A 24,047-nucleotide genomic window follows, 5' to 3' on the forward strand; every position below is an offset into this window, starting at 1 on the left:
CATCATGCGTGGAGAGGACCGCGGGGAATGAGGATGACAGCGAACAGCGACTTATATAAATTAAGCGCACACAGCCGCGGTTGTGTGCAGTTTGGATGTGTTGAGACTTTAATATTCCGGTTCATTGTAGTAGCCCTACTCTAAGCGACACACGACGAGTCCTTTCTTGCATTTATTTGTGTTTAAGTGCATAATGGCAGTGTGATTTTACTGCTCTCTTAGAGAGAAAACCGGTCGGAGGAGGTGAACGGGTTCGGGCCTCGACTGGAGGAACTGGTATGACGTCGCCGTCCACCAACACATTAACACACCGGCTGCTGCTGCTGCGCCTGCCAGAATCTCAATGTGGGAAATGACCGCGAGTGACCTCAAAGGAAACACTGTATTTTAGCGACTGTGCGCACTCTCATTTTAGACTACATTGAATTAACATTTTATGTCAATTTTTATTTTGATATTTAAGGGTAGAAAACGTTACATTAGGGGAAAGTATCAGGTATACTGGTCGCGCTACTGTCTCACGAGCTTGCAAGCAGCGGGGCTACGATTAGCTAGCTAAGCTAAAGTAGTCCGGTTTCTCATCGCTAGCGGCCGTGGGGTTTTTACCGTATTTTCCTCCTGCAGATGCTAAGCTAAGCTAGGCTAGGCTAGGCTAGCTGCTGCCATGGATAAAGCCAAGTCAATGATGGACTCGAACGGAGCGTCGGGAGCCTTTCATGTCAACAGCGGGCCGAGCCAGAGGGGGTTTCACAGCCCCATCGCTGTGGTCGCTAACGGCAGCTGTTGCAGCAGCAGCAGTAATGCATTCGGCTCGAGCAGCGGAGCCAACAGCAGCACTTTCGAGAGCATGCATCATCTGCACGATGGGGAGTGCAACGGGTCCCCGGCCAAGAGGTGCAGGCTACGGCGGAGGACGGAGTCGGTGAGACGGAGCAGACCCCGTAAGTGCCAACCAGCTTTTTTGGGGGGGGGGGGCGAGTGGGGGAGCAAGTTCGTCAGCGAACGTTACAGTGTGTACGCTGTGTGACATTTTCTTTCCGATGGTGTAAACGGTTTGTGTGATAAGTACATCTGCAACCTCCACTGTGCAATACCGATCAGCTGGGGTTTGCGCAACCATACAGTGTTGCAATGAGAGAAAGCAATCTCCTCTCTCCCTTCACTGCCTTCTTTTCGTAAATGCTATGATAATTTCGTGGTTAATGTGTTTTTCATATCAATATATTATAATACAATCATATGTAAGTGTCTCAGACAAATCTGTCCAATCCACAAGTATGCCGTCGTCCGGGAGACCCCCTCTTGTTTGGGTGAACCCTCAGGTTGCATTTGGTGCGCTGTGATTGGTCAGGTCCCGGTGGTGAAAAAGCTCCTGATAAGTGGGCTTGGTTTGCCTCAGCCAATCAGCACCCGACTCTTGTCTTCAGAAGGCAGGGTTGAATGGGTCGGGACCCCGCCCCCGTATTTACCGAGTATTTCGGGTGATGGGAGTGAAGATAATCCAGGAAAACATGCAGTTTTTACGCAGAATGTGAAAAAGTGTCGTTTTCTTCGCTGTGTTAAGTCTTATAAAACACCCTGACCGAGGCCTTCTAAGCGTTCCTCCTACCAGCTTGTTTAATATCATTTTTAATTGTTTTTTTATGCACCTGTGAGCTGATATTTTACCTCCAATATGAAGCTTATAAGTGAAAAGAAACCCGGTAAGTGTGAGTTGGTTTGTTTCTCATTGTATTGAGAAGGTATTAAAACAACTAAAATCTCTTTACTCATGTTTTTCTTGAAGTGAGTTTAAGTCTTTTGTCCTTTTTATAATTTGGTTTTAGGCTAGATAAAAAAACAAATCGGTCTCTTCCTGAATTTGTTATCTTCATTAATGAATGTTTCAGACATGACAATGTTGGACTTTTAAAACACAATTTAAAAACATGCTGTTTAAAGTCATACTTTTGCAGGCAGCTGTTTGCTTTACACCGCAGGGCATTTCAGCTTAACTTCCTCACAGCTCCTTTACAGGGCTATTAAGCGAGAGCCTTTAGGGGTTTGTTGTGGCTGAGTGTAGCTGTCATGGTAGAACTTGTTATCGTTCTTAGAAATATTTGCAGAGAGACCAGATGCAAGTTTAAGGGACCTTGTGGCGAAGGCGTCTCCTTAGCGTTCCCTACATCTATGTGTTAGGGAGAGACAGAGAGAAAGATGGGATGAGACACGGATAAGAAAGGGCAGGGGCATCATTTTTGGTTTCTGCATTCAAGGAAAGCTCTGTCACCTGTGAAAAACCTGCATGTTACAGCATTAATCAATTACGGCTGGTCAATAGCTAAATATGATCTTTTAATGACGTAATTCTTTTAGATATTGTGGCTAATCATTGTAATGTCAACTCATAACTGGTTAACTTTCTACCAAAACATGTCGCAGTTATTCATTTATTATGCAGCTACAAGGGTTTGTGAGCATTTATTGGATTTTACTGGAGGTCTCCTCTTTCTATAATTTGTTTAAGTGTTTGTTCACCACTCGCACACACTTTGGGTCTTACAGGTCAGGTACAGGTACATGTCAGACCAGTTAACTGCATCTTTTTCTTGCTGTTCTGCTTTAACAGATGGTAACTTTTGTAAATATGATGACCAGCACATAAGTTCTCACAGTTTTCACAGATGCTCTTGTTAAAGCACCAAAAAGTACCATTTCTGTTCTTGTCCCCTTAATTAGTGGACCCACAGAACTCAGCCTGTAAAAATGTGCAGCCTGTTGAGTAGTACAGAGCAACATTAAAATCTGTAGTTTGCAGTGGAAATGCATTTAATGTTAAGTTAAACACCGGCTGTCTCCTTTCACTAGAATATGAAAGATGAGTAGATTTTCTATCAGTGGTTTATTCTTTAAAAAGAAATAGCCAACACAACAATGTAAAACAGAATCAACATGTGCTAAAATGTAAAATAACTTATTTGGGGGGTTGAAGACTTGGTGACCGCTGTAAATATAGGCTACAGTTTGTACTCTGGACTCTGTGAGTGAGATGAGATATTTTCTAAGTTGCTCTGAAGTGATGAAAAGGTAAATAAACCAGTCAGTAAACAGGAAAATCGTCATGAGAAAACGCCATCATGCACAAAATTGACACTCTTTTCATCAAGCTTAATGTGGTTTGTACTGGTGTGATTATGAATGGACAAACTGAAATTACTGAAGACGTGTGACGTTGCAATTGAATAGACAGCTGGTAATGCGTTGTTTTTTTTTGCTGTGATGCTTAGTGGCCTGAGAAAGAAAGGCCCTACACCAGAATTGGCCTGGATTGCATAATTAAGGGAACATCTCAGTAAACTTTGAAATGTCCGGTCAGATCCTCTGCTTTATGGTTGTGTTATCCTTGGATGGGGGCCAGCCGTCCTGATAAACCTGGATAACTCTCTAAGCTTTTCCCCACTGAGAGCCGACCCTGGAATGTATTCCCCTCCGGGATGTGATTTTTCACTTTTGTCCTCAGATTTTGTTTTACCCCGGGTTTAAGGTGGTTTACTGGGGGTTACTTTTGCCTAACACTGCCTGCAGTACCCCCTGTTTACTCCAGAAGAAACTTGGCAGCAATTTTCATTGACTGTTTCCTTGAACAGAATTGCCTTTATTTGAACCAACAGGCTTATTCTCCAGCTCCGTCACATGACAGGGCTAAGTTTCTTTTTGTACTTCATATCTATTTTTAACTTGTTCAAGTTAACATTCCAATTAAAACATTGAGATGAGATTTTGTCACCTGTTTTTATACAATTAATTTACCCAGACAGTAAATACTTTATCATTTCATGGTCAACCTAAAAAAAACAAACACTTACACTAATTGTATTAGGTCATTTGAGTAAATGTGCAGTGTTTCAATACAGCAAAAGTCACTGGTGACTAATGTACTAATTAATTGAGTACAGCATTAGTTGCTGAAGTGTGTTTTTATGTCATGTTCAATGCACAATACATTTTGTGTGTGCATTTCTATGACCATTTGTGTCATACCTTAATCACCCTGTTTAACCAGAACTGGTTTGTGGACATTTTGGCTGTAAAAATGTCATACTTTATTTGGTCTTAGGGGTGTGTTCAGTAGTGAGCAGAATAGTGAGCTGTCAAGTTGAGCTTGGCTGCTCAGCACCGGGAAGTCAAGTGATAACAGTGGAAGAAAATGTTGTAGACCTCTGCTTGTGTGTCTAATGTGACACATGGCTTTGAAGGACACGTGTTGCACATAAGGTTGGTCGTACCATGAAAATCTCATACCGTTGTAACAAAGACCCACACAGAAACATCATTGGAAAGAATACAATTCAGATTTTATCATTGTGACACAGCAGTGTTTTACATACGGCATTAGCAGCAGTATCAACAGCTCTAATATGTTTTATTTGCAAGGCCAACAGATGTCTCAGTTTTCAACTTTAGTGTTGAAATTCACATTTTGTCACAGATAACAGGGTGAGGCAGTAAGAAAGGGGAAAAACGATAGGGAGAAATGTCATTGTGACACAACTGTTAGGACTAGGCTTTGTCTGCCGTTACAGGTGGTATTTGTAGGGTGGAGGCTGGAGTGGTAGTGCTATTGAGAATGACAGAAAAGTCGGCAGGTTTTGGTCAACAGTTACAGCCTGAGAGTGCGCACGTGTGTTAATTTAGTAATAGAGTAACTCTCATAAAAAGATTGTCTAAAAGGTCAAGCGAATGTTCTACCACTGCATGTTGCAGATGGCTCATGAACAGAGATTGCTAACAAGTTTCAGTAAGGGTGTAGGTGATGATGAAAGAGAGGGGGGGTGGTGGGGGGGTGTGCGTAAGTAAGAGAGCATGTAAATCAAAATGAGGGGAATTGTTCCATCTATGGCACACGTGAAACTCCTCCTCCTATCTGAAACTGTGCACAATTATAAATCTGTTAAGTATTTTTTTTAAAACAAAAGAGACTTCTGTCCCCATGTCCCATGTGTCTTTCTCTTCGATTGGATGTTATTTTAGTAGGAAATATAGCAGCCAATTTGTCCATTTGTTTTGCCAGATATAAAAGTCCCATTCCCTAAAGCTCAGTGATCTGCATGTTAACCATATGCAGTCTATGATGTTAACTTGTAGGCTGAGACTCTTTCAGATAAAGCCTTTATTATTAGTAATGGGTAGTGTTGTAGTCTAGACCGCCCTAACCGAGACCAAGTCAAGACCAAGACCAGAGTTTATCGAGACTGAGACAAAACCAAGACTTTTAGGGGCTGAGACCAAGTCGAGACCAAGACCGAGGGAGGGCGAGACCGAGTGAAGACCAAGACCAGTTCCCCACATTACATGACACACAATAAAATGTGTAACGAGATCACAAGTACTTCTCAATTAGATCTGAAAGATCCACATTCCCATTAAAACACCCACATACAAACACTGAAATCAGAAATCATGTAAGCATCTCCATCGCGGGGAGGGGTAACATGGGAATTTTTAATTAGGATTATTGGTTGCATCTGAAGCAATACGTTTTACATCCAATCAAAGTCAGGATGTTATCAGACAATGCACAAGCAATTTATTCAGTCCTCAATGACCGAGACACGACTGAGTACAAATGCAGTCGAGTCTGAGATGAGACCAAGACCTTTAAAAAGTGATCTTAAGACCGGTCTCGAGACAGCAGGTTGGACAAAACAAGCATTTTGATTAAATCACCTTGGGCTTTAGGGAATTATGATGGCCATTAAAAAATATAGCTCAAACCTTTTATGAATTCCTCGTGAAAATAATTGGCAGGTTAATCTATAAGAAAATAATGGTATAATAATCGTTGCAGCTCCAATTTGCTATCGCACAAAACAAAGGACAGCAGCAAATACTCAAAATGATGAACCTTGACCAAGGGAATAATGCCATATCTGCTGGAAAAATCACTAAAATAGAAATATTTACCAATTCATTTTCTGTCAATTGACTAATCCGTTAAGCAACTAATCATATCAGGTCTACTGTTTTAACTATAATAATAAAAGCAGAAGAAGTGGAGGTATTGATAGCTATAGTAGTGTGAGTAGTAGTTATAGTAGCATTGTCATAATAATCATATGTTAATTAAGTTAAAGGGATGCAGAGAGAAGCTGATGGACACTAATAGTGAAACACTGAATCAGTGTTGAGAGCAACAGAGGACAAAACATCCTGTTATGTTTGTAATGAGTGTATGTTATTGTATTCATTGTAATACACAGTGTTCAGCTGCCCACCTATTTTCTTGTCTTATCAGACAAGGGTGCTGTGCAGCTGTGCTCTCTAGGCAGTGTAGTAACACACACACACACACACACACACACAGAGACACACACCACAGACTGGGTGAGTTTTCAGCCGATTTAACTACAGGAATCTTGCCAACTGTTGCCCCGTCTCCCGTGACAAATTGTGTACAAGGGGTAAACTCCACATCACCTAACAAACTGAAACGCAAGATAAATCCTGCAATTGTGACGCACCGTGGGTTTAAACTTTTCGGAACAGTGAACCAGGCTCGTTTTCTGTGGGAGCCTCGGGCCAAACAAAGCGGATTATTAGGCGGACATTTGAATAACCAAAGCGCAATTCCTAAAAGTGAACTACAAAATCTTGTATACTAATCAAATTTGCTTCTCCGAGACATGATTGCATGAAAACTCTCCAGCTGACGCATTAAAAGTGAACCTAAATAATATGTTTAGACAAGACAGACCTATTGGTTGGGGTGGAGTAAATGTGTAACGAGTAATTTTGATATTCAACAGGTTGTTGAAGGACTGACTAGAATGACCAGTTCCTCAGAAACACTCATTGATCTGGTTTTTCCTAACAGGCCAGAAAGAATAAAGAAATCATATAATCTGGTTACAGGTTTATCTGACCACAATATGATTTATATTTTAAGAAAACTTACAAAACGGAGAATTAATTTATCAGCAAACATTAATCTAGAACATTATAAAGTTCCTAATGGACAATTAAGTAATCTTGAAAATGCAATTTAAAAAAATAAAATGGAATGAGAACCTTGTAAATAAAAATGTAGATGATAACAGTAATAGATTGATGTGTGAACTTCAAAGAACTATACAGTTTTTTTTTGAGGGAAGTGAAATACAAACCAGGCCAAAGAAATTATCTACCATGGTTTAATGAAAACATAACGTCACTCATGAAACAAAGGGACCAGCAGCCTGTTGCACCAGCGATACGTAAGTTCTACCTTAAGTCATGGTGCAAAGTCCACACTAAACAATATGTTGAAACTAGTTAGTTTGAGACTTAAGCTGTGTTGATGTTTGGTTGCACCACCGAGACGTAAGGTCCATCTTACAATCTTAGCTACTCTGGCGTAAAGTCCATACTAATCAAAACAGTGTCGCAGAAAATGACGATTACACATCCCATGGCCAATCAGTGAACAGCACTGTTCTTAACAGAGTTTATTACGACACGATTTTGTCATCTGTTTGTCTCTCTCTCTCAACATTTTGCAATACTGAAGAAGCTAATGGCTAAAAATAGCAACAAAACACCAACAAAAAGGTGCGTATACAAGGACAAATAATTATGATTAGGTGATAACTATGAAACCTTAATCTACAGCTAGTGTCACAGTGACATCAAGTGGTAAAACCTTTAACAACTACATAGACGTAATTTAACGGTGCCCATAACGAACGGTAAAGTATAACGGGCAGATGAAATTGTAACATTATAAGTTATATACGCGTTCATTTCATACCTTCATAACTTAACCAGTCTGTGATCTGCATTTTGCTTCATTAACCGAAATGAGCTGTCATCCAGGCTATGCGTGCTCGGTTACGCAGAAGAGTATAATTTGCTCCTCCTGATCCCACCTTTCAAAACAATGCGCCATGACAACCACTTGACTATTTTATGGAGGACTTTACACCTATTAAGGACTAGGTGTAAGATTTAAGTTGTAACTTATGTCTACGTTGGATGTATATGAGTTGGTGCAAACGCAAAATGTTAGTAGCATGTAAACTCAGACTTAAGTTAGAAATTACATTCAAACTAGGCTAAGTTTGAATTTCCACATAGTTGGTGCAACCAAGTGCTGGCTCTTAAGATGGCTCTCAGGAACAAAGTGGAACATGAGAAGCGTCTATTTACCATACTGAGAAATAAGGTCGTAAAAGAGCTTAGAAAGGCAAAAGCGACATTCTTCATTAATGCTAGAGAAACAAAGGGGAACACTAAAGAAATCTGTCAGAATTAAAAGAAATTAACCGGGAAATCTAATACCATTAATAAAAAAATCTAATTAAATATAGAGGGAAAAGTGATCCATGATCCAAATGAAGTGGCAACATCATTTAATACTTCATTCTATAAAAACTTTGACTCAGAATTCCCCTGAAGTCACTCCTCTAAATACTAATGCTCCCATTTTGACTTTTAGAGAAGTGACCAATAACAAATTGTGCACGATTATTTCCTCTTTAAATTGTACAAGGGCAAAGGATGTATATGGGATGGACACAGTATTTATTAAAATTAAGGGTGCTCCGATCGATCGGTCACCGATCATAATCGGACGATAATAGTTTGATCGGTGGTCGCTAAAAAAGCCGATAAGAAAAGCCGATCAGATGATGCAATACTCGCCAGAGAAATTTTCAAGGGCAGCTAAAATGTTTCACTACGCTGTGTGAGCGGTTTTCAAAGCTAGCTAGCACCAAAGTCCTTCTCAGACAAGAAGGGATTAATGCACCCACATAATTGTTTACAATTAGAGTTTAGCAGAATTCAGACAAGTGGAGCAACACGCAGGAGCGATCATGTGAAACTGTCGCAGCTGTGCTCATCTCACTCACACAGACACATCAGGCAGAGAGAGAGACTGATCCTTCAGTGTGAGTTTCCTGATGCAAAGAGCGGCGCCACTCAATCAGCTGACTGCATCTCTCTCCCTCTGTTTTCGTTCCAAAACGGAGACCTTTTGCTACGTTTCCACCTCCCGTCCAGATTAAAACGGTGAATCAGAAGATGTTTGTTTGAAAACGCTGCGGACCCGATGGACAAAACAGAGGACTTTATAAAACGCTAATACACACTCACATTAGGCTTTGTAAAGTATCGTGTTTTTGCTTTGCATGACTGATAAGACCGACTCACAGAGTTATAGTTTTGGTATTTTTATTAAAATATAAGTACTGTGTAAATAACACTTAACAGTTAGCCTACTGTGCATGTCGCTGTATTTACTTTGCGACAACTCCCAGTCTGTTTTCCGCCGCCGTCTCTCGTACTCCCGTGTTACTTTCAGTAACAGTTCCACTTTGTTGTCGGTCGTTGTCAAAACAAAAAGAAAAAAGCCTGGTGTGGTTCTTGTTCTGTATTACTTTATTCGTTCTATCAATCGTCTGCTACTGCGGAGTAGACCATCTGCTTCATGTTTACACTGGCACGCGCATGCCCAGTGTAGCTACCTGAATGGCCACTAGATGTGTTTTCAGTCCTTCTAATATAGACAGAGATAAACTCTGATACGCAGCTGAAACGCTGCTGTGGACGATCGGTTTCGTTATAAAACTGTTTTAAAAACGTAGCAGTGTGGATGTAGCCTCACATAACCCCACTCCTCTCTCTACTCCTCTCATGTCAACCCTCCCGTTTTCTCCATAAATCTCCCGTATTTTTAACCTTTTATAAAGTCATATAACCTTCTGGCCGTATTTAAAGTGTTTGCTATTCTCTCCTCTGGTAAAGTCGGTGGCAGCATATAAGATATGTAGACTGTGCTTCCTGCACAAGGAATTAATACTAAACACAGTTTTTTGAGGGAAGTGAAATACAAACCAGGCCAAAGAAATTATCTACCATGGTTTAATGAAAACATGAGGTCACTCATGAAACAAAGGGGCCAGCAACTCTTTTTGTTTTTTACATCTCAATACCAGCAAAACTGGATGCATGTTCTTCTCGAAATCTGCAAATTAGAGATCCAGTCCCCGAGGTTACTGTAGCAGGAAGAACACTGTCAGTTGTGAATGAGTTTAAATATTTAGGCATTATATTAGACACACAACGGACATTTAAATCACAAGTAAAAAAAAGTTGTAAACAGAATTATCTAAAATTACATTAAGAATAATTTAACTACAGAGGCCTCAAAGTTGGACATCAATGCCATGATACTCTCACATATGAACTACTACCAGCTGGACACAGACAGTAAGGACCATATTACAGTCAGTAGAAACAGTTTATAAACGGGCTTTGGAAAACAATGGATAATAAGTCAAATTCATATCATCATTGTAATATTTTAAAGAAGCATGTTTTTTTTTTTTAAACTGGGAAAATATGGTCAAATTTGCTGATATGTTGCTTGTGTATAAAATGTTCCATGGTTTAGCCCCCCCCTTCACTTAATGAATTTGCTAAACAAAATCTTAACTCATCTAGCAGAGCTACTTCCAGAGGTAACTGTAAAATACCATATAGGAAAAGTTCCTTTGGACAGTCAGCCTCTTCCTACCGAACAGCACGTACCTGGAACACGATACCCACCAAACTAAGAAACATTTCTTCTCTCACCACCTTTTCAAAAGCTATAAAACTGGAAAAAAAAATCAAATATGTTGTATATGTAATTTGCTTTGTTGTACTCACATGCTGATGTTATATTATTTGTGCTTGTCTGATTTGTCTGTGCTTATGTAATTCGTGCTTTAATGTTTTATCTATGCTTCTGTGTTGTCTTCTTATGATTCTATGTGTATGTTTTTTAATGTTGTCTGTATGACATGTTTTAATGTTTCGTTCTGATAACATCAACCTGCCAGGGACTCCAGATGAAAATTAGTCTGTACGGCTAAATCTGGCTAATTTATATTTTGGACATTGTCCTTATGTTTATTAATGTGCACTGTCCCTTTTAAACAAACAAACACATACACATATGCGCGCGCACACAAACAAGCCTCCCTGTGAAACCTGAGATTAAAGGTTAAGCAACAGGAAATTTAATAGAAATGGTTGCTGCAGATAATCCCAGAGGTCGTGTTGGAAATCTGAACAGTAAGCATGGTGTAAGAAGATATACATTTATGAGGACTTCTAGACATTGTAATTCAAGTCAAACTGTACACACACACACACACAGACTGTACATTCCCATGTGGGGAGTGCAAGTTAGAGGCTAGAGACTTTTCACCTACATGGACACAAATCACTCCTTACCCACACACCCGCCCCTCTGGAGCCTGCACCTTGTCACACTGACCTTTGGCTGGACGCAGTGTGTCTGCATCACGTGTTTGTGTGAGCTTTTTAAATAGAAACCCTGGATAAGTGGGCTCCTTTGAGAACTATAGGACAGGACACAGGAAGAGGGTTTTGTTTTGAATTTACACATTTATTGAGGCAACAAGTTTTTTAGCATCGCCCAGCAATGCTTTACTAATGGCCTTCCACTAGCAACACCTGATGGCTGTGGGGAAGTTAAATGCATTTAACAGGGGTTGCTGAAGGGGACACGTCATTATAGTTGCATGGGTTTTTGTAGAAGATTTATGTTTACATTTAACCACAGGGCTTCGGTGAATAAATGTAAGGAAGAATGTAGGCAAGTACATTGTTTTCTGTCTGTCTTTTCAGTCCGTGCAGCCGTTCTTGACATCACTGACAGCCAGGTGACAGCAAAGCATCATTTATCAATTTTGTTGTCAGGGGAATGTTCCCGGCAGAAATGCAGTCAACAAATGTCAAGTAGACAAAACCAAATTGCTTTGTAGGTTCAGAAGACGTCATTCAAACACAAGCTCAGATGTTAAGAGTGATTGTCATTCTACAGGATCCAGGACGCAGGTTACATTCTGCTTTCACTCTTTGTAACTCTGTAAAACCTGTTTCAGGTGTTTTGCTCCACACAGCAGTCTACCCCAAACCTTATTTTCTTTTAGTTTGTCCATAATTGGTCATTGATTGAGTGTGTAATAACGTTACATATCTTTCTCCCCAACTGAATAGATATCTTTCTTACTAGTATTGGTTTCAGTGTAGAGTTTTAGTGTCTCATGGCCTACAGTTAATACAATGTGAGGAGTTTCCACTGTGATGACATTCAATTCTAGGAAAGGAAACACAGAAAATGCACAATTACCTGGTACGTACATATATTTGATGGTTAAATTTGAGGTCACAGCATTTGCATTAACACAAAATAGGGTCTCAGATCAGCTCAGTATCATTATATTTATGTATTGATTTCAAGCCATGATATGTAATTCTGTGAATTTTGATGATTTTATTTGATTTAGATCATCTTGCGCTGGTTATGAGTGTGTTTTGGGCTGAGGCTGTGGAGGAAAATGTGATTGTCAGACACCAACATGTACCTTTGCTGGCCTCTAACAGGGTTACTTTTGCAGTGATACCTTTCGTCATATCTGTGATCGGAGATCATATTTCTATTTCCAGCATTTCACAATCCCACCTTAGTTTATATCATTATCAAGCTTCCCGTCTAGCCAGTAGTTGGTTCGACATATGTATCAAATGTCACAAGTGGGCACTGCAAAATCTATGCTTCTCAGTTGATGTTTACAGACATCAGAGCAGGTCAGTAGGTGAGAGGGGACGGCAACGATACGTCAAACAATAAAGGAGGTGATAGGTGACTCCTGCAGAAAGTAAACACACTGACCACTTACTAATAGTTGCCGCACCGGCAGGTTACAGTAACAGCAGTGGTGGTGTTAGCAGTCATACAGCTGCTTTCAGTTACCGAGTACTGGAGGCGTCATTGACAAAATGCACAAAAGTCTTTCACCAAATACCAGGAACACTTGAACATATATGTAATAAAGGGTCCCACTCCCACAATGCCATGATGGAGTGAAAAAATATTAAAAAATTCCTGTGAACTGCATTTACATATAAAAACTATCTATGATTCCCGTCCTGCCAGGAAATTGGTGTCATTCTTAACTGACTGCAGCCCAATATAGGGCTAGTCTTTTAATACAGCCAGTATCATATCACGCATGATGAAATGATTTACAATAAGCAGTAGATTGAGGGTTGTTCAAGTTCAGTCAAGCACTTAAAGGTTGTAACTTGCTGCTCTTACATGCTACCACTGTCTTAAGTAAAATGGACAGATCTCTAATGCTAACTCTATTTGGAGAGCAGATACAGTCAAGTATGCATACACTTTACATTATTACATTGTGAGAATGTAACAAAAGCATTCACTACATGATTAGATGTAGTTAACCCATGAGTTGAAATCCTAAGATCAAATTTGGTGGCTCTGATCTGAAAGTGGACTTTGCCTCAATAAGCCAGAAACAATCATCCTGTTCCCTTCAACAGTCTGTTGTGAAATAGTCATATCCCCTTATCGTCACGCCTGGACAATGCTGAAGGCACAGAGAGGACAAGGACAGGTCAAGAGGTCACCTGTCACAAGCAGACCTTTAGGGCCCACAGCGCAGGTATGTTGATAAATCCTAAAGTTAAGTTTTCACTAGTGTTTAGCCAGAGAGTGTTGCCTATCTGTTCGAATTGATTAGTCAATCACCAGATAATTAATTCTATTTTGATACTCATTTAATCATTTTCATTAGTGCCAAACATCCAGCAGCTTCATACTTGGATTTGCTGCTTTTCTTTGTCTTATGTGACCGTAAACGTAATATTTTTGTGTTTTGGGTCGTTTGTCAGATAAAACAAGACATTTGAAGATGTCACATTGGGCTTTAAAAAACTCATGGGCATTTTTCAATATTTTCAAAAAAACTGTTAGTTAAAGACCCAAATGTACCTGCAGAGATAGCTGATGGAGTAAAGAAACTTGACCCCTTAACCTGCACTTTTATCTGGAGACACCTTTATCTTTCTCCCTGAGTTTAGATGTCTAGTCTTGACAGACCATTGAACATCCAAACACACAGATGGACATGTTTGAACATGTTGATGTTCGTTCTGTTTTTGTATAGGGCTGGATAAAAAAAAAAAACTCACCGACATTTTGAATCTCTCGCTAACAATTGCGCGCGTTACACGTACAAAATCTTATTGCCATTTAATTAAACTAAATTAGTTAGACCTCATCAACGGCATCTAATCAGACATTCAATGAGAGAAAGTCTAGTCCAAAAGTCCTAAATCTTGAACTGCTTGCTCTGTGATTATTACAGACAAACATATAAAACGTTAGCCAGCACAAGAAATGAAATATCATTGATGTATCAAGTAAATACTCATCGTTACATTTATCATTATTTTGATTAAAACTTTGGATCATATTGTGTATCCTAATCTTTTAAATATCTCATACAATCAGTCGAGAAGTTAAAGATTAAGGATGTTTATGTGAAGTACCATGATTTGCAGTGTCTTGGTGGCCCAGTGGTCTAGCCCATTATCATGCACTGCATATTTGGATTCAACATATTCTTTTGTTGAACGCTGCTGCTTCCACAACAACATATGTATCAGTGAACACGTGTTGCACAAGGTTTTCAGTGTTTCAAAATGTGGACACACTGATTGGTCAAGATGACACTGTTGTTCCTCATTGTTCTTCTCTCACCCCTGTATTGTGTAACATGTAGAGACCCTCTCTGGTTTGACCCTCAGTAACCTCATTGTCTCGCCGTGATCATTTGGGAGTGAAGAGCACACAGTCTTCAAACATGTCCTTCCTTCTGTGTTAAACCAGATTGTGAACAGCCAATGCAAATATAAGTTGCTCAATGCAAGTGGCTTCTAAAGAAAGCAACAATATGCCCAGCTAGAATAGAGAAGATCCTTCTGCCAAAAGAAAATGCATTTGATGTGGGATTTGTTTTGGGTTTTTTTGTACTGATGTCATCTAATTTTAAGATTTAATTGTTAAATTCTAGGTTCCATGTTTTGTGTATTTTAACATTTGTGACTACTTGGGGGAAACAAGTGGTCTCACTTTGGCTTTGAGTTCTAGTGTGGTTTTGTTGATCGACAAATAAGCCAAACAAAATCGCGGATTTTCATAAAAAGCCAACTTCACACCATCCTGTAATTACAGCATTTATTTTGTTTTTCCAGTATTCTGGCAACTCAAATTGCTCAATCCAGTTCCAATCATGTTCAATTTCCTATGATTATATAATTGTTAAGGCTGCAACTAAGAGTGTGAATCTGCAGATCATATTCTTGATTAATCGTTTATTGTACAAAAAAAGAAGTGGAAACAAACCAATCACAATTTCTCAGAGGCTAAGATGATGTCTTCAAATAGCTTGTTTTGTCTAACTAACTGTCCAAAACCCAAAGATATGCATTTTACAATGATTTGAAACAGCAAATCAATACAATGGATGAGCGGGACATAGTGAATGTTTTGTCTTTTTTTGCTTGAAAAATTACTGAAACTATTCGATTAGAGATAGTTGCGAATTAATCAACGTGGATTTATCAACACATCGTTTCAGCTCTAACTGTCACGCAAATAAAGCCAGTTGAATTGAAATAAAAAACTGAGAAAGGCTGATTGTACCTCCAAGTGAAATGTAGTAGCTGCTTTGCGGTGCATTAAAAAACGTCTTGCAGTTTCAGTTCTCATCCATCCGTTGCCAGTAAATCTTCCTTGAATTTCGACAGAGACAAGAAGCTAGCAAAAAAGACTGGAAGAGGAGCGGGAGAGAATGAGAAAGGAAAAGAAAACAGGAAACTGAAGGTAGAAAAATTCCAGGGAGAAAGTGATGCACCCTGTAGACAGAGAGGTAGAGATGGATAAATAGTGTGTATGAGAACATGACAGACTGATAGATGGAAAGGAAAAACCTGAAGTAGAAAATAGGCTGATGAGAGTGAGAGAGAAGAAGAGATGATGGGACGGGGGGGGAGGGTCTGTCTCCATGGTGACCGTGGCTCCTGCCGAGCTGTGGTGGTGGTTTTGTTTTTTTCTAGCTGGTTGTGCTGTAAGATTTTTGTTTTGTTTGCTGAACTCAATGTTCTGTCCAACTAACCACCCATACAAGACTGTTTCTTCTCTTGCAGAACTGTTATCCATCCCATTAATACATGCAGCACATGCATGTAGGTAGGGCTGGGCAATAAAACAATAATGATAATTATCGCGATATAAGTTTTCTCAATAAAATAAATGTTCAATAGATTGTAATAAAATGGTTTAATTCATTAGAATCACGGACAAATTAGCACATAATTTTTCTATTAAAATGTTTATTTTGTTGAGGAAAAGGGACTGAAAAAAAATATACTAATCATATTTGTAATTTTATTTTTTACTATAATAGTTCTGTGATCCACTGTTTGGCGTCAAGTGTTTATCACATTCTGACCATAAAGAAATGTTTAACCACATAATTAACCATCTGGTTTCTTCAATTTTCAGTCAGGAGCAAAAATCAGCCTTTAAACTTGAAAGAAATAATGATTTGACATTTATCGTGATAATTATCGATATCGAATGATATGAAATGTTTTTATCGTGATAATATTTTTGGCCATATCGCCCAGCCCTACATGTAGGTCTACTGGACTTTAAAGATAGTGATTATTGGTGTCTGTCAGATCCTGGGGTTTGTCATGTTTGACCTGTATCATGTTTTCTTTTGAAACATGAAGACATTAATTCCAGTCTTTTCCTCTCCAGCCTTCCCCTGGTTTGGCATGGACATCGGTGGCACCTTGGTGAAGTTGGTGTATTTTGAGCCAGTTGATATAACTGCAGAGGAAGAACAGGAGGAAGTGGAAAACCTCAAGTCCATCCGCCGCTACCTCACCTCAAACGTGGCTTATGGTATGTCTACCCACACACACGGTGGTGACACCCACATACTTACATCTGTTAACTTGTGTGTGTGTGTGTGTGTGTGTGTGTGTATCTAAGACAAAGGTAAAGGACACTTTACAAGAAGATAATTTATTGCATAATAATTAGTGCTGGACGATTAATTGCATTTGCGATACCTTGACTTGTTGTTGTATTGCCTTAAGCTTGACAGAAGCTGACACTACAGAAATTTAGTGTCACACAGGGAATGAAAGTAGCACCTGCCACCTGCGGGTAACGTGGTGGTGGTGGGTGAAATCGTCGGGCCATCTGCCACTTTGGCGGACAGGAAAAATGCACAACAGAACACTTTCACACAGAAACAGACACTTCTTGTAAAGTAAGCTTATTGTGGCGATCGGTGTCTATGTCACACACATAGCCACCAGTCAGCTCAGGAAATATCTGTGAAAAGGCTTTTCAAACCAAACGCACAAGTCCGAAAGAGGCCCAGTCTGTCCCGAGTTCGGAGGCTGCGGGGAGGGGAACTCCGGTGTTGTCGGAGAATTACTAAGCTTGTCTATTAAACACGAGAGGCGTCACTTGGTTTTATTTTTGTTGGCCAACTTTTGAACTGAACCTCAAACTGAGTATTTTTAGAGGTTTTTGATGAGAGATGGACTCCTAGGAGAATTGAACTGAGATAAGGACTCATTAATTGGTGGTTGAACTGTAGGTTTTGTATTGAGCATTTAATGTAAAATACACTGTGTTGAACTGTTTTTCTGTAGGTAGGCCTACCTGATGATATTATCTGACTTGACTCTCAAATTATCTTTCTCATATTGTTATAATTTGGTATGTCTTTTCCAACATTGCTCATAATAATGATAATTTATGCAATTCATAAATTTCTTCATAACACAAGCCTGACCTACAAGAAAGAACAGTGTATGTTTAATCTATCTAATATTGTGTTGGTCATACACTGACTGCTTGTCTTTTTTGAATAATACAGAAGGTGAAGAGTTTAAAAATGAATCGCAAATTAAATCGCAATCGCAAAATTGGTTAAAAAAATCGCAATTAGATTGTTTTACAAAATCGTTCAGCCCCACATAATATGTTCAGTAATTTGTTCTTGACTTCAGGGTCGGCTGTTGTAGAAACCAGATTTTCTCCTTTAATGTTCTGAAACATCAACACACCACAAAGAATGTTTTGTTTAGGTCAAAAAAAGTGCTTGGATAAACTTAAACCACAGCTTTTAGTAGAGTGTGTTTTGCAATTCCTAAATCGACAAGAGTTAGTCCAGAATCCTTGATTGTAAAACTCGTTCCTCCCTCACTCAGGTAAAACAGGCGTCCGTGACGTCCACCTGGAGCTGAGGAACCTGACCATGTGTGGCAGGACAGGGAACCTCCACTTCATCCGCTTCCCGACACAGGGTATGCCCCGTTTCATACAGATGGGTCGCGACAAGAACTTCTCCAGCCTGCACACAACACTCTGCGCCACCGGTGGCGGCGCGTACAAGTTCGAGAATGACTTCAGGACGGTGAGTGTTTGGACAGAGACAATTGCTGATTAGTGTTAAGTCAAATATTTCAACATTAGTAACTGTCTCACTTTAAGTTACTTTTAAAGCTGCAACAATTAGTTGATTAGTCGATCGACAGAAAATTTATCTGGAAGTTTTGGATTGTTGTCAGACAAAACGTGTATCACCTTGTGCTTCAGAAAAGTGCAACAGACATTTTTCACTGTTTTCTATTAACCAAACAATTAATTGGCAAGTGAATCAATAAAAAAAATTGTTAGTTGCAGCCCCAGATACTGATCATGCTAACTAGGCCATGAAAACACTTCTCTCACATTTGCAGTATATAGAATTAAAGTTGTCACCAGTTATAATCTGTCATCTATCGTGATGTCTTTGCAGTTGATTTACGCTATCCATACACTTCTGCATTTTTCTGGTGATTCTAAAATCCTTGAAGTTCCTGCATTTGATGGTTATCTCAGTGTTTACCTGAGTTCATTGACCCTTTCTGCAGTGCAGTAGGATCAATGAACTCTCCCTGGGCACTGCAGCATGGACTGAGCTAAACCAAAACCTTACGCAGACTTCAGCCTTTAAGTGCTTTGAAAATCATTTTAGCTTCATAAAACTGATAAATCAGTGCTTCAAAGAAATGTGATAATCTTTTATTTTAAATCATCTTGATCAGTTAAAAAACCTCAGTATTTTAACCCCTTTGACATTTGTGCTTCAGATGGCCGACCTGGAGCTGCTGAAGCTTGACGAGCTGGACTGCCTGATCCACGGCTTGCTGTACGTTGACCGAGTGAGCTTCAATGGACACCCAGAGTGCTACTACTTCCAGAACCCATCAGACACTCAGAGCTGCTTGAAGAAACCCTGCACCCTGGAAAACCCTTTCCCCATGCTGCTGGTCAACATCGGCTCCGGGGTCTCCATACTGGCCGTGTACTCTGAGAACAACTACAAACGGGTGACTGGGACCAGGTGAGGAGAAAAGAATAATCCGGTGAACAGAATCTAATTGTGCATTTAGTTTGTTTTAGTTAGTCTGGTATCATATTTTGAACTCCAAATTGAGACTAAACTAGTTTGTTACAATACTGTGAGAAAGTCCACCACAAACACTACTACTAATAAGGTTTCTTTTTGCCTGAATGAATATGGTAAAAGTGGCTGAATACTTTTTATAGCTTCAGTAGATCTGCCAGATAGGCCAGGATCAGTTGTTTGAATTCCAGCTATTGTTGTTGTTGTTGTACAACTCAGTACTTGTGTAACTGTAGGACTAGATTTTGATTAGATAATGAACTGCTGAGATTAGATGGAAAATAAAAGGTCCCGCCCAGACACGGCGAGGGCATGTTGATGTGATCATTTTTTACATTTTATTTAACAACTGAACAAGCCTCCTCATAAGCAGTTACAACTTAGTTCACCCATTAAGCTAATAGAGTCAATCACAGTTTAGTCTGTCTGTCTGTCCGTGTGTGTGTGTGTGTTCATGGATGTAAGTACTATCATAGTACACCACTGGTCATTTGTCACTTCCTTATTCTGGAAATGGCAAGAGCGTCTCATTGCTGCTGCTCACCATGACACTAGAGTGTGTGTGTGTGTGTGTGTGTGTGTGTGTGTGTGTGTGTGTGTGTGTGTGTGTCTTTTAATGTTTCACACTGCTCCGGGAAGAGGAAAACATGAGCAAGCCAAACTTAGATGTTGTGGGAGTGAGTAGTGAGGTCAAGTCAAGGGAGTGGGTGTGTCAAGTCAAGGGAGTGGGTGTGTGTGTGTGTGTGTGTGTGTGTGTGTGTGTGTGTGGGTTCTTAATCTTTAGACTCACTTTTACAATTTTCGTGTAAAAACCTTTCATCTTGTTTATTTCCTTCTCCTATCTTTTTAGTTCTTTTACTAAACATTTAGCTCCCACCTCGCTGTATTTCTGCTTTTTAAAGCACATGGTAAACCTGTTAATACTGGGAAAATAAGATTTGTTTCCATAAAAACTGTCCCATATTGATGTGTTGAATTTCATGTATTACTTTTTCCTTATCCATCCACCTAGATGTATATTTTCTAGTGTATTTGCATCACATTTTAAAGTTGAAGCCAATGCGGATGGTATTTATGCTGTTGGCTGCTTATAAAACTGATGATACAGACATTAAAACTTGTTCAGAGGTCTGCTGTGTGTGGCCCAAACAGAACTCCTGTGACTGTTGAATGGTGTAAAAAAAAATATATTGCATATTAATTTCACACAGAAAAAAATTGCAACTTCAATACTGCTTGTTCTTTCCTCACCTCTCTTACTGCCATGTATTCCCTTCTTCGTCATCTACTCCTTCCACTTTTCTTCTTCTTAATTCCCATCTTTTAACTTAACCTTTCCTTTCACACCTCATACCTCTATCCCATTCTCTTATTTTAACTTCCTTCTCCTGCTTTATCCTCTTTCTCTCTTAATTTCAGTCTGGGAGGTGGTACCTTCCTGGGCCTTTGCTGTCTGCTGACGGGCTGCGAGACGTTTGAGGAGGCGTTGGAAATGGCCAGCAAGGGCGACTCCACCAACGTGGACAAACTTGTGAAAGATATCTACGGGGGAGACTACGAGCGCTTTGGCCTACAGGGCTCCGCTGTCGCATCCAGGTGAGTGTGACGAGGGTTTTGTCACCTGAAGGTCCACAGAGTCTTCCACACTTCACTTCATCGAGACATTTAATCCTCTGAATGCTAAATGCATCAACGGCCATTAACAAAAAGGTTGTGATTGTCATAAGGGATGATGAAGAATGAACTCTTTGTGCACCATTAAGAGCTATAAGTATGGAGCAATACAAATCCTTTCTAGAGACAAAGCATCCAGCCAACCTGCTTATTGTTTAAATCAGTGTCCTTGTCAATAGCTTATTCCATAAACCCTCTTGAATCACAGGTGTTTGAAAGTAAATCAGAGCCGCCCCGTCATCATTGATGACTCGAATAGCCAGTCGAGTCTAACCACATAGTGGTGCTGTTGAATCATTGCACTTTTTTTAAGATGTGAACACAAAGCAATGCGGGATTATGATTCGGCAGGTTATAAACCTTTGCAAATCTACTCTGTCACAAAATTGCGTGTAAATAGAGGTGTGATGGGAACTGAGGGAAGAGTGACTTGTTTCTGTTCACGGCACTGGTGCTTCAGTGCTGTAAGCTAATGAAGTCGGCTAAATTGCTTTTGAACCAGACGCTGGCACCGCTTCCTCCACTACCATCTACTATGGTCGCGACATCTGCTGATGCTGGTGTCAGGAGGCAATCAGGAGAGATGCTCTGCAGTGCATTAGGATTATATCACAAAACAAAGATGCACATCTTTTTTTTTCTTCTCTGACCGTATGGAAATCTGATGATCAAAGACACTAAAATGTGAGTCTTGTAATTCATGTAGCTGTTACAGGAGATGTTATGGGAGCTGAGTGTGGAGTAAATGTAAACAGATCCATTTTCTTCATCAAAAGCTTAACTTACTGAATCAGCTTAAAACACTGATTTATTTGTTAATTAGGAAATTGCTCGCACAGCACAATGGGGGTGAACACGAGTTATCGAAAATTACGTTGACTGGGCTTAATTTGTACGTGGACGCAGTACCGTTTCATAAGAACGTATGGCTGCACAAACACACATAGTTATAACAGAAATACAAAAGACACGTGCCAGCAAATAATAGCTGACTGGTAAGCAAACACACTCAAACTACCTCGCTCGGACACGCAGACCTTTACTTGCTAATCCGGGTTTACCATGTATACAGTAAACCTGCAGCTCTGTGGTCAAAGGTTGATTCATAAAGCAAAGTGAAAAACAGATTTTATCACAGATTATAATCACAGTTTCTTGTTATGGTGTTCTGTTCTGCCATTTATTAAAACAAAACACATTCTTACACACACACACACACACACACATAACTACTTGCCTAACCCTAACCTTTAACTGTCTCTACAATGTGACTGTGTAAAGAGATTTATGTCCCCACAACATGAGTAATACTCGCTCAAACACACATTGACAAACAATTCTTGTTTACTGTTCATCTGAAGGTTACATTTACAGAGAGTCGTGTTCTGTAATTGTTTTGGTTTTCTCTGTTGCATTTAATTTTTTAAGGGATCACACTGAGGAAAAACTGTTTACATGTAAAATGACACATGATGTTTTTCATATGGTCTGTTTTACAGTTTTGGTCACATGATGAGCAAAGAGAAGCGAGACAGCATAAGTAAGGAAGACCTGGCCAGAGCCACACTGGTCACCATCACTAATAACATAGGATCCATAGCACGGATGTGTGCCGTCAACGAGGTACACATTAACACACCCCCACACACACACACCCACACACAGACACACACCCACACCCACACACACCCACACCCACACACACCCTGCTCACTAGAATCCAACATACACTGCTCAAAAAAATAAAGGGAACACTAAAATAACACATCCTAGATCTGAATGAATGAAATAATCTCATTAAATACTCCTTTCTTTACATAGTTGAATGTGCTGACAACAAAATCACGCAAAAATTATCAATGGAAATCAAATTTATCAACCCATGGAGGTCTGGATTTGGAGTCACACTCAAAGTCAAAGTGGAAAACCACACTACAGGCTGATCCAACTTTGATGTAATGTCCTTAAAACAAGTCAGAATGAGGCTCAGTAGTGTGTGTGTGACCTCCACGTGCCTGTATGACCTCCCTACAACACCTGGGCACGCTCCTGATGAGGTGGCGGATGGTCTCCTGAGGGATCTCCTCCCAGACCTGGACTAAAGCATCCGCCAACTCCTGGACAGTCTGTGGTGCAACGTGGCGTTGGTGGATGGAGCGAGACATGATGTCCCAGATGTGCTCAATTGGATTCAGGTCTGGGGAACGGGCAGGCCGGTCCCTAGCATCAATGCCTTCCTCTTGCAGGAACTGCTGACACACTCCAGCCACATGAGGTCTAGCATTGTCTTGCATTAGGAGGAACCCAGGGCCAACCACACCAGCATATGGTCTCACAAGGAGTCTGAGGATCTCATCTCGGTACCTAATGGCAGTCAGGCTACCTCTGGCGAGCACATGGAGGGCTGTGCGGCCCCCCAAAGAAATGCCACACAATTACTGACCCACCGCCAAACCGGTCATGCTGGAGGATATTGCAGGCAGCAGAACGTTCTCCACGGCGTCTCCAGACTCTGTCACATGTGCTCAGTGTGATCCTGCTTTCATCTGTGAAGAGCACAGGGCGCCAGTGGCGAATTTGCCACTCTTTGTGTTCTCTGGCAAATGCCAAACGTCCTGCACGGTGTTGGGCTGTAAGCACAACCCCCACCTGTGGACGTCGGGCCCTCGTACCACCCTCATAGAGTCTGTTTCTGACCGTTTGAGCAGACACATGCACATTTGTGGCCTGCTGGAGGTCATTTTGCAGGGCTCTGGCAGTGCTCGTCCTTGCACAAAGGCGGAGGTAGCGGTCCTGCTGCTGGGTTGTTGCCCTCCTACGGCCTCCTCCACGTCTCCTGATGTACTGGCCTGTCTCCTGGTAGAGCCTCCATGCTCTGGACACTACGCTGACAGACACAGCAAACCTTCTTGCCACAGCTCGCATTGATGTGCCATCCTGGATGAGCTGCACTACCTGAGCCACTTGTGTGGGTTGTAGACTCCGTCTCATGCTACC

The 24,047-nt window shown here is 40.4% G+C and overlaps 1 protein-coding gene across 1 annotated transcript; it reads left to right on the forward strand.

Annotated features, from left to right (window-relative positions):
* Positions 1-298: 298 nt before the first annotated feature.
* pank1a (pantothenate kinase 1a) lies at positions 299-22,694 on the forward strand (the record flags this gene model as incomplete). Its single annotated transcript, XM_046049978.1, has 6 exons — positions 299-941; positions 16,664-16,810; positions 18,136-18,341; positions 19,060-19,313; positions 20,796-20,972; positions 22,550-22,694. Coding segments are annotated over exons 1-6 (1,206 nt in total), but the record flags the coding sequence as incomplete, so codon positions are not given.
* Positions 22,695-24,047: the final 1,353 nt, after the last annotated feature.

The sequence above is a fragment of the Micropterus dolomieu genome, linkage group LG05 (genome assembly GCF_021292245.1).
Source record: "Micropterus dolomieu isolate WLL.071019.BEF.003 ecotype Adirondacks linkage group LG05, ASM2129224v1, whole genome shotgun sequence".
In the NCBI taxonomy this organism is placed as follows: Eukaryota; Metazoa; Chordata; class Actinopteri; order Centrarchiformes; family Centrarchidae; genus Micropterus; species Micropterus dolomieu.